The sequence below is a fragment of the Zalophus californianus genome, chromosome 7 (genome assembly GCF_009762305.2).
Source record: "Zalophus californianus isolate mZalCal1 chromosome 7, mZalCal1.pri.v2, whole genome shotgun sequence".
In the NCBI taxonomy this organism is placed as follows: Eukaryota; Metazoa; Chordata; class Mammalia; order Carnivora; family Otariidae; genus Zalophus; species Zalophus californianus.
This window is the reverse complement of record NC_045601.1, coordinates 3,116,361-3,128,360: the sequence shown is the minus strand read 5'-3', so window position 1 is coordinate 3,128,360 and position 12,000 is coordinate 3,116,361. Positions and strand designations below refer to the sequence as shown.

Here is a 12,000-nt window from a genome sequence, read left to right as displayed (position 1 = left end):
GTGTGTGTGTGTGTGTGTGTGTGTGTGTGTGTATGTATGTGTGCGCGTGCATGCGCAAGCGAACCTTAATGGTAGGAGGAAATTGATGATCCTATCTTACTGTCATACATAAATGACCTTAAAAAACACCCAAAATCATGGACCATGTTATGGACTGAATGATGTCACCCCAAAATTCACATGTTGAAGCCCTAAGCCCCAGCGTGACTGTATTTGGAGCTGAAGCCCTTGGGGAGGTGATAGGGGCGGGCCCTGATCCAGTAGGACTGGCGTCCTTGTAGGAAGGGGAGGAGACCCTGGAGGCCTCTCTCCGCTGTACGCTGTCCATGGAGGACAGGGCATGTGAGCACACAGTGAGGAGGCAGCCGTCTGCAAGCCCGGGAAGGGAGCTCTCACCAGATGCTGAATTTGTTAGTACATTGATTTTGGACTTCGAGCCTCCAGAACCGTGAGAACATACATGTCTGCTGTCGAAGCCCATGGTCTGTCTATGGCGGCCTGAGCTATGGGCACAGACCCATTGGTGTCCTGAAGAACAGCTCAGTGGTAAGTGTGGTCCAACCACCGTCATTGCTCCTGGCGGACGGTCTCCTAAATTATGCTGTTTAACAGGTGGGTTCATTCAGTTAGAGAGCAGCGTCTAACTAGTTTTGCATCTCAGGTACCCCTCATCCAGTAGAAACAGGGTAGAGATTTGCTGAATAGGTGAATGAATTATTCCGGGCCCACTGGAATACTACCCTGCTCAAAGTAAGGTATTCTATCTGTATCTATTAGAGTTGGCATGGAAAATCAGGAAATTGTGAGCAATGTGCACCACTTGGAGATGGTTTTCAATACGTCAGTCAGGATGTCCACAGTCCTCCCCGGACACCGCTCCCCCCCCCCCCGGTAACGTTGTGGCGTAGAGTTGTGCAATGCGGTTCAGGGGATGGCAGGGACTCTGGAATAGGAAGGTCAGAGGCAAGGCCTCCAGAAGCGGGATGTCCAGTGTTGCCAGCGCCATGGCTCCCACGGGCACTCTGCGCCAAGAGCCAACACCGACCTGTGATAACTTTCTCCATTTGGGTCACCATGTTTCGCTCTCCATGCCATGACTAACATGTGGCTGGGAGAGGGGTTTGGCCCCTAGAAAAGGAGATTCTGATATTGACATTTGGGGTCTTTTATGACAAACATAATTGGCAAGATCCCTGAGGACTTCCCGGTACTTCTCCTTTTAGAGAAGTGGTTCCCAAACCCAGGCGCGTCCCAGCTCCTGTGGGGCCCCCTCTCAGATCTCCTGAATTAGGGTCTCTAGGTTTGGGGTCCAGATCATCTGTATCTTGAAATGTTTTCCCAGTACGTCAGATGTAGTGGTTCTCACAGTGTGGCCCTAAGATTTTGAGGGTCCCCAGGCCCTTTTAGGGTCTTGGTTTTTATTTCTAATGCAGGAAGTGTTGGAGGATAGAATCCACATAAACAAAAGTTATTTGGCCTCCCTCAAGAACTTAGTCTTTGAGACCTAAAAGTTCAGGAATTCATATACAATTTTCTAGAGTTTTTAGCCAGTACTTAATGATCTAAAACTACTTCCTAAAGAATCTCTACCATTTTTTTTGCAGGTTTCCATATAACCCACGTCTGCAAGACGGGATGGGCCAATGTGGGAGAGGATGCAACTGGATATTCTCCCACTGGCTTTTATCAAGAACAAGTATTGATATGAAGAACATCTATGCATCTTCCAGAAACTGCATTTAAGGATACTGTCCATTGTGTTGTATACAAATATAAACATAACACAAAAATCGTTTTCTCCAAGAAAAAGTTTGTCTCTGTAATGGGTCGGTGTTCTCATTATTGGATATTGAAATTATATAACTTACTATTTTTAATTTTGTCTTTGCTACCAGCTCAGAGGTAAATTTTGTATTCAGAACATAAATTATAAATAATTTTGAAATAAGAAGGTAAAGCACAATAGACACTTTTATTTTTAAACTCCTCAGGAAAATAAACGTGTAGATCCCCCACCACAGGTATGCATTAGACAGAAAAACCTCAGAATATTATAACCAAGTTGGGTATTGATTTTGCACATATAATTGCCAGAGACTAATGTCTTATAATGAGTAGTGAGGTTTTTTTGAGGTAGTAATAATTCCAGCTGACCTTGAGCTGGTGACATGCAGAGGTTGTCCCCAATGCTTTACACACATCTCATCATAATCCTTACCAGGATCTGCTTCGTCATCTTATCCCCATTTTAGAGAAGAGGACACAAAGACATTTAATGGGATACGGCTGACACCGGACAGCATCAGTATGGAAAATCTGTCTTTGACCTTTAAACACGGGAAGGGATGTTTTCCCGGACCACACCAGAGACGTGCTCAGTCTCTAACCTGGGCCTGAGGCTCCCATCCCAGGCCGTGGGAGAAGCCGCCTCCAACTGGACAAGGTGATGCTGGTCCGAACTGGGCCACTCCAAGCACCCCGCAGGTGACAACGGCGTCTGTGTGTATTACGGGCAACACACAGGTGTTCTTACTGCTCATTCTGCATAGACATAGTTCAGGACTTGCTTTGGCTGAAATTTCCATGCTAAAAAACAGGTGCAAAAGTGCAGGGTCAGAGTAAGTTTAATATGAGCAGATCCCGTAGATCATCCACCTGGCGGAACTGGGCACTTTCCAGGGAAACCACAAACCTAAAGGTTCTGACTTTTGCCATCTCCTTTTTCCAGAAATAAAGGAGATCAACATAAAAGTCTGTCTTGAAGTGCTAGGGTATTCCCTAAACATATGGAATTAGGTCATATATGCCCAGTCTCTAGAATGTTACATGCATTTCGCTTGCACCGTGGTGTTAGATGATCTCTCACCCCCACCCTGAAGGCTCAGCCTCTGCGGTGGGGGCTCCTGCCCCCTGCTGCAGGACAGCGCGGCCACGGGAAAATCTGACATAATACCAGCACTTCCACAGAGAGAGCACGTTCCCAACCGTCTTACTTCCATGGACACCTTGTATTATTTTTTTTCCTCTGTGAACCCAAATATTCTAAAGAATTCTAAAGAATTCTAAACCACACTTACTAGGGGATACCACCCTTTCTAGAAATCAAATAGTCCTCACTACTATTCAAACTAACCCTTCAACTTCTAACTGGTGTGACCTACCAGTTTGAAATTACTTTCAGCAAGTAAGAAGTGGCCCAGTAAGCATGCATGGGGTGAGCTTCCTGACACGGACGCAGAGTTTTGTTGTCATGTGGTACATCTGGGGAGCGGATTTGGAAAAGAGCTTGCATGGGGTTTGCGATTTGAAGCAAGGTTAAGTATCACTGCCAAACAGCTTTTTATTTTTTTAGGCTATTTATTTATTTATTTGAGAGAGAGAGAGCACAAGGCAGAGGGAGAAGCAGGCTCCCTGCTGAGCAAGGAGCCCGACATGGGGCTTGATCCCAGGACCCCGAGACCACGACCTGAGCCGAAGGCAGACACTTCACCGAGTCACCCAGATGCCCCCAACAGCTTTACTACAATAATATTGGACCATCATTAGAATTCTTAAAATCCTGGTCATTGCTGGTAGTAATCAGAGCCAATGGACCCTCATCGATCCCTGGATCCCAGGCCCTCGGGTGGGGCAACAACACAGAAGGACCGCCCCACTCCAACTCCAAACACCTTAGGAATCTCTTCCCGACCAGTTTTTTAAAAATCTTCCTCAAAAAGAAAACATGAGGCATTGAATTTCTCTTTTATTTGAACATTAAGAAAGTGCAGCACAGGGACTCAAAAAACCTTCTCAGTATGTCAGCAACAACATGAAGAGACATCGTGTCGTGTGTAGAACCTTTTGTTTTTATTGAGGGTCATCAAACAGAGAATTATAAATGTTCCACTCATCTGCCTTTACAGTGAAGAACAAGGCACAAAAAACTGTTCGACAAAAGCCATGGGAAGAAAGAGCTCAGTGTCTCACTGCAGCCAGTTGAGAGATGGGGACAGGGACCCAGAGAAGGGGGGGGAGGGAAGAGAGACACAAAGAAGTGAAAGGGACACACAGAGCCACATGCTGTGGCAGCGTCAGGACCCGGGACACACACACACACAGGCAGACACGGAAAGATGCTTGCAGAAGTGATTACTTTAGGACAGTCTTTAAAGCGTTACTGTAAGGAGCAGAAAGCTTGGTCTCTCAATGACTGGTCTCTGCGCTGAGCGCACACAGAGCAAGTTAGCGCGCTGCACCCTGAGCTCACTCTGAGCCCGCCGGGCACCGTCGAGGGCCAGCACTCTGCCTCCGCCGCAGCATCCATGGGACACGTCTCCATGTCACCCCCGGCCAGATTGCCACCTGCGCCCCCCTGGTATTAGTACATTTATTTTAAATAAAAGACAACCGAGCTCTTTGCATTCAGACAACACAGGCTGTTCAGTGGGAGGGGTTTTGTTTGGGCAACTCATCTGGCGGCTGACCTAGCCCCCGCTGAATTAAATGCTTCACGCTTGACTAGATTTGTGCGGGGGGGAGAGAGAGAGAGAGAGAGAGAGAGAGAGAGAAACTAGAGCAAAGATCACAAGAAAAATATAAAATCGGTTTTTAAAAATGTAAGGCTTCAATGTAAGATGTAATTAAGACTTACCACATTAAAGTCCAACATGATAAACATTCAGCTACTTATTGACTTTTACAAAATAAGTCAGAGTTGAGGTAATGGATTACTCTTCTATGCCCAGCCTTATCTGATGATGACATTTGTTTTTGCTTCTCAACCTTAGAGTTAAATATAATCAGATGCGTGGAGGAAATATCGAGAAATCAGCTTGGAGTTAGCGGGGAAGGCGATGGCTGGCTCCTAAAAGGCTGAGGAGTTTTACCCTTTACTCAAATAATAAGAATTTTTTTTAAATCACTATACACAACTGTACATCCATGTTACTGATTTTTACACAGTGATTAAAAATACTGGAAACACACACATCTAGCCCACACCCCAGGAAGCGACTCCCACTTGCTTCCTTCAGTAAATTGCTCCTCTGGCCTGGAACATTCTGTTCTACATCTACATACAGCTCTTCGATTTCCCCCTCTCCCCGTGGTTAGCGTTTTTCTTTTCTTTTTTCTTTCTTTTTCTTTCTTTCTTTCTTTCTTTCTTTCTTTCTTTCTGTGAGCAGCACTTCAAATAAAAACAATGAGTTTTAGCAGAAGCTGAGACTCACTCCTGTTCACATCTCCACCCAGCCTTTTAAAACCACCCCCACAGCTGTGTGCTGTTGTGAGAGACAGGTGTGTGTGCGTGTGTGTGAGCACTGAGTGTGAGAGCACCGAGTGTGAGGCCATGTGAGTGTGACAGTGTGTGGTATGTCAGTGTGTGGAGCAGTGAGTGTTGTGAGCGACAGTGTAAGTGTTCACGAAGTGAGCGCTATGGGTGTGAGTGAGTGAGCGTGCGTGGTGAACGCGTGGGGCAAGAGTGTGCAGGCTTGCACCGCGGGCAGGACCGGGGCCTGGACGCGGCCTCGGGTGTGGACAGAGCCCCTCCCAATCCAGCCTCACTCACCCGGTGGAGTCACTGCTGGGGTTCCTACCCTTCCCCTCACGAGTTGGAAAAGTTAGGCTAACTTGAGTTTCCAAGCTTTCCCATCCCCGACATGTTTTCTATTTTGGAGAAACAAAATCATAAATGCAGCCCCACGCCCAGTTCTGCGACAGACAGCCACCCTCGTGAATGCGCTCCTGCCAGCCGACACCTCTCCTTGGACCCGGGCACCCGAGAAAGTGACAGACCACTGGCCCAGCCAGAGGGTCTCTGGGACATACAAGAATCTTAGGGGGTGGGCGACCCGAGGCATTTTCACCGTGGCTTACTCCCCGACCAGCTGAGCCCCAAGGGCATGTGCGGGAGCGAGGAGGCCAGAATGCTGCGGGAGGCAAGCTCGTGGGGTAGAGTCCACGGGTGTGGGAGAGGGAAAGGGGGGCTGTCCGGGCCGAGAGTGGGGAGAGCCCGGACAGGAGGCGGGCCGGGGTGGCGGCGGCCGGCGAGCCTGTGCCTCACGCCGGCCCTTCAGGCTCCCAGGAGCCCAGGAGGGGTGCGGTGCAAGGCAGATGAGGCCGCCAGGTGGAGCGGCGGGTCCACGAAGCCAGCGCGGGGCAGCGGGGGGGCCGGTCCTGCTCGCGGGCGCCAGGAAGGTGGCGGCGGGTGCCGGGGAGCCCCCAGGGCGTGCGGGGGGGCCCCGGCGGTGGCCGCGGGCGTGGGTGCGGGGGGCCAGCGGGCAGGCCGGCTCACAGCGTGCTCAGGTGCGGCAGAGTGTCCAGGGGCCCCGCGTGGTCGCGCGCGGCGGCCGCCTTCTCCACGCCGCGCAGCCACTCCGTGCACTTGCGGACCAGGCCCTCGTCCGCCACCGGGGGCTCCTCCTCGTATTCCACGTCGTCATACTTGTGCCTCTCGTTGAGCAGCGACACCGGCAGCGCGGGGCGCGGGGCGGGGGCCTGCAGGGGGCCGGGGGGGCGGCGGGCGGCGGCCGGGGCCCGCGGGCCGGGCGCAGGGGCAGGGCCCGAGCAGGCGCCTGGCGTCGGCCGAGGGCGAGGGTGGCGGCCGGCAGGGCCGCACCAGAAGCTGCTTCTCCAGGTGGCGCCTCTGGAGGAGCAGGACGGCCTCGGGGGTCAGGCTCAGCGAGAAGCGCACGGCGGCGTCGGGCCCGGCGGCCCCCGCGTAGCTGGGGGCCGGAGCGGGCGGGCCGGGCCGGGGGCGCGCGGAGGGGCTGGGCCGGGGGGCGCGCCGGGCCGGCGGCCTCTTCAGGGTGGTCGAGGGGCCAGGAGCCGGACAGCAGCCCCTCGGGCCGCTCTGAGGGCCTCCTCTTCCTCCGCGGCGGCGGCGGGCGGTGAGGGCGCAGGCGGGGCGCAGGTGGGCGCCGCGGCCCTCCGGGGGGCGCCGGACCTCCGGGGCGGGGCTCGCGCGGCGGGGACTCCTGGGCTCCGGGCGGCCGCCCGCGGCGGCGTGGGCGGGAAAGGCATGGTACCCGTCGAGCCGGCGGGTCATCCGCGCCCTGGAAGGAGACGGGCGGCTCTCAGTCGGCGGTGCGCGGGGGCCCGGAGCACCCCCGCGGGTGGCCGAGCTCGGCGCCGCGTGCTCCCGCCGCACCCACCTGCGTCCGGCCGCCGCATCCCCGGCTCAGTCACGTCCCGGCGCCCCCACCCAGGGTCCGTAAGCCGAAGCACCCTTCCTTCCTTGCTTCCGGGCCGGGGCTCGCCCCCTGCCCCGCCCCCCCCGCCCCCGCCGAGCTCGGGGACTCCTCGGCCCGATCCGCGGGCGGGGACAGGCGTCAGCCGCCCGAAACCCGGCGAGCGCGGGCACAGCCTGGCCCAGGCGGAGCGGGACGCGGAGGCAGAAGGAGGAGTCGAGCGCCCGGCGGGTGTCACGACCGACTGTTGCGTGCGACCAGACACGGAGCCGGGGCAGCGCGGGCGGGAGCGGCCGGAGACACTGCCCGCCGCCTCCCTCCGGGGCCGGTTTTCATCTTCGGGAGGCGGGGAGAGGTCCTGGGAGGGCCGGGTGCGTCCTCAGCCCTAGGCGGAGTCCTCGCCCGTTGGAGGGAAAGTCCTTGACCACCGCCCAGTGCCTTTAAGATGGTGGGAGGCCCCCGCCGCGGGGAGACTGGCCAGGCTAGCCGCGCGCCCTGCGCTCCAGTGTCGGCGGAAAAGCGCGGGGGAGAAGGCGCTTCGGGGCATCATTGTAGTTCCCTTTTTGTCATGTTAATACCACTGCTGAAAGACAGTCATCTGAAATTAAAGACCTAGTTTTATGAATAGGCAAACAGTCCGGTTTCAATTATATCATAATAACATAGGAAATAGGACACATTGAGTTCTTTTAATGAGTGATCACTGGGTGAGCAAAAGCAGTGATTTATTGCTACGACAGAGGTTCAAAATGAATGAGACATCTTCACTGTCAACTTCTATTCCAGTTGTAGAGACATGAACACACTCCTACAATGTTCAGATGAACAAGTGAACAGTTACTCAGGAGTGCATCAGAAGTTAGTGTCACATAAGCAGCCCCTGCATTCTTAAGGAGGATTATCCATTCATTAGATCTCCAAGAGATTTTTTTCCATGGGACATGCTTTTCAGGCCTAACACGGGAACATGACCAAGTGCGGGTAAACTCCAAAGTGCCCCAGCAGCAGCACCTCCAGGGTGTGAGGGTCCAGACCCCATGCCCCTCCTGCTCCCATGTTTTCAGTTGAGGTGGCCGCCAGATCAGGGCACCAGGCAAGAATGGAACTCCACAGGTGGCCAGAAGCACTTCTCACCAGGGCTGGGGGTGCAGAGGGAGGTTTAGGCCCCATAATCTCCACCACAACCGAAACCCACCTGAAATCTACATATATATTCTCCATAAAATGTGCAAACACAACTTCAGGACAAGTGGCCCAGCGGTCATTCTCTCACACAGACATCTTCCCCTTCCTGCCAGGGCCTCAAGGGTGGCCAGTCGCTGCCCACTGCTGGGGTGCGAGTGAGTGTGTTTGAGACAATTTAGGTCATAAAATCTCTGCGGTGGGTACTGAAAGCACCTGTGTATTTTATTCCAAGTTCCTGTGTTTCTAGGTGGGGGTGGGGCCGGGTACGTAAGCGGTGGCAGCAGGTGGACAGTTTCCCGCCGGGAGAGGCACAGGACTGGAGAGCAGATGGAGACAGAAGAGGAGGGAGGCAGAGGAGGACCCAGGAGGGGAAGGTGGGCACAGCCCCAGAAGTAAACTACGGAGGGAAACCAACAACAGAGGCGTTGCCTATAGATGCGAGTATGGACCCCAGCTGTTCAAAAGCTGCGGTGGTGTCAGTGATGGGGTTATCTCTCCCTCCCAGCTCCTAGGTGCTGCAGAAGTAAGGGCAGTTGGAGGCGGCGGCTGGGTGGGCGATCCCATAAGCATAAGGACTAGCAAACACTGATTGGGGCATGACAGGCACCCTCCTGGCTCCTACCTGTTTCCGCTCGGCTAGGAAATGGGAGTCGAGTGGGGGAAGCAGCCCCAGGCATCACACAGCTCCAGTGGATGTTGAGGACAATCCCAGCAACAGAATTCCAGCCCACACCTGAGCCACCCCACTTAGGGAGAGGACAGTCCTGGGTTGCCAGGGGTGGGTGGGGTGGGTGGGGGATGGGCCCACGCCCACCACCATACCCGCAGAGAAAGTGATGCACACATCTGACCAGACAGTCTCTGGGATTCTCCAGGTCCCCACACATCCCGTCACAGCCCAGAAGCTTGGAAACTGGGGAAGCTGGAAGTGTGCCTGACCTCCGAGGAGAAAAGTGAATGCCGAGCACTTGCCATCCCATCACCTGCCAGGTCAGAAGGGCCAGTAAGCACCATGGCTAGGGGTGAGGACTTCCCATAGCTCTTTGATGGAGGAGCCAGCGCTCCTGAGGGTCCTCGGCTGTTTCCGATTCTGCTCGAGCATCACCATGAGTGCACTGATGTTCCCTGCCACTGCCTCTTCTACTGGAGCCCTTCAGCCCTTGGAAACTGGAGGCTAGACCTAGTGGCAGAGCCTGGCTGGGAACGTGGGCAAGCAGCACCTGTCGCCCGCGCTGTCACGGCCCGAGTCCCTTACACATTCTATCTGGTTGACTGGAGAGCTGGTGACAGTTACCAGTAAGGAAAACCACAGTAGGACAGGCAGCCAAATAGAAGCCTGGGATAGGGGATGCGACGGAAAAGCAACCACAGTCAAGAAATCAGGTCAAATCTAACCTGTGATTTGCATGGATTTTGCGCAATGTGCCAGAACAGAACAATGGGGCCACAACTATATATTAAAATAGTGCAACTTGAGTATCGGAATTCTGGGATCGGCTTATCAGTTCCCCAACCGTATTTCTGGGATCATCAGACTACAAGAGTCCACGTCTAAAACACATGAGTATGTTTCATCTTGAGGTTATAAAAGTTACTCTTTCAAGTCAGCTGGTTGATTTGAAAGGTCAGTTACCCCAAATCAAATATGTGTATTCAGAACTGTCCATATTTTTTAACCTATGACATTTAATTTTCCAACTGCATTTATTTGATTGTCCTCGTTGACACAATGTTACATTAGTTTCAGGGTACAACACTGAGATTCACCAGTCTGGGTGTCCTACTCTGCCCCCAAGCGTAGCTACCATCTGTCACCATAAGGTGCTGTAACATTTATTTGATTTTCAAATTTCAAATAAACATAGTAATTGTCCACCACGTGGGAATTAGTAGTAATTTTTTTTCTCCTACTGTTGTATCAGAGTTAAGAAAATGTTTCATTTTTCTCTTTAACTTACCAATTTCTTGGTTTTACTAAGGCGTGTAATACTTCATGCATGTTCAGAAAAATTTCAAAAGGAAAACAGATCAATGCTCTGTTTTTCTAAATTACACCTCCTTCCCACAGGCAATACTTCATTTCTATATTTGGATTCAAATGATTTTCCTTGATGGAGCAATAAGAGTCAAACACCTAGAACTAAAACGAAATTTGAATTTTGAAACACAGAGAGCTACTTCTGGTTTTTAAAATCCTAGTGTTTTCCTGGGAAATAGAAAAATTGGTTGATAACTAAAAATAACTAAATTTCTTCTTCTCACCATTCGGTTCCTGGGAGAGGCTCTGGGGGTAGAAAACGCTGAGGAAAGTGTTCAGATGCTACTTACTTAGGAGTCTTGTTCCCCAACAGTAGATAATAATCCACTTCATCCGGATTGCTTCACTCGAACCTCAGCAGAGCCTGAGGGCAGAAGCTGCAGCATACCTACATTTTACAGAGGAGAACCGAGATTTGCCCAGGAACATCCTTTGCCCAGGAGCACCCAAGCAAGCAGAGGTGGGGGCCCAGGGCACTCTCCCCTCACTGCTGCCCTGGGACTCAAGGCTCCTGACACTTAGGACTCAAAGGGCTTCTGTTTCTATGGCCTCTATCTATTGATGTTAACCTTATTAGAAATTTAAAGGAAGACTTAAAAAAAATGTTTATTACTACATTTAAAAATGATGAGCCCGTTACATTAACAATACACCCATTACGTGTCCATGGTACCCAGGGCGCCTGGCTGGCTCAGCCAGAAGAGCACATAACTTGATCTCGGGATCCTGAGTGTGAGCCCTACGTTGGGTGTAGAGGTTACTAAAAAAAAATAAATAAACTTAAAAAAAATAGACCCAGGGACACCTGCGTGGCTCAGTCTGTTAAGTGTCTGCCTTCGGCTCGGGTCATGATCCCAGGGTCCTGAGATCGAGCCCCGCATCGGGCTCCCTGCTCCGCGGGAAGCCTGCTTCTCCCTCTCCCACTCCCCCTGCTTGTGTTCCCTCTCTCGTGTCTCGCTCTCTGTCAAATAAATAAAATCTTTAAAAAAAAAACGGTATGCCTCCAGTTTATACCATACCTCTTCCTTGCAGAGCTCAGACTTTTGGGTACGCTAAGCGTACTCCGCACCCCCGTGGGGGCGACACGTCTCCTAGCGTGCGTGCTCACACGGCAGGCCGGCAAGCGTGGGCGTGAAGGTGCCAAGCCAGGCCCCTGAGCTGCCGCCCAGCTCCGAGCACCGCAGGACGACAGCCAGCGGCGTGGCCAGCAGCCCCACGCGGCCCGGGGTGCCCGGGGTGCCCGGGGGCGGCGGCGCGGGAGTTCAGCCGGCTGGGGACGCCTCCCGGGGGCCTCGCCGCCCCGATACCTGCCGCCCCGTCCCGCGAGAGGCCGCAGTGGACTTGCTCCCTCACGCTACAGAAGCAGCGCGTCCAGAGCTTCCCCGGGAAGGCGAGGGCAGACCCCGAAGTAAGCCACCCTGGCCGGGGCGCCTGGACAGCGAGGTGGGCCGCGGGGACGGGGCGGCTTGCTCAGGCCCCCGCGGGCTCGGCGGGCCGACGCGCCGGCAGTCCGGCAACGCGGCCGCACCCACAGCTCTGCCCAGCTGTGTGCGGCCGCGGGGGTTGCAGTGACCTGCGGACACGTCAAGAGGTGATTTGACATTCAGA

At 53.4% G+C, this 12,000-nt stretch overlaps 1 protein-coding gene across 1 annotated transcript; it reads right to left on the bottom strand.

The window, feature by feature from the left end:
- Positions 1-5,124: 5,124 nt before the first annotated feature.
- On the bottom strand, positions 5,125-7,027 carry PRR18 (proline rich 18). The gene is given in 5 exon segments (XM_035728714.1): positions 5,125-6,495; positions 6,497-6,799; positions 6,801-6,848; positions 6,850-7,008; positions 7,010-7,027. Coding segments are annotated over 5 exon segments (753 nt in total). The 3' UTR covers positions 5,125-6,270.
- Positions 7,028-12,000: the final 4,973 nt, after the last annotated feature.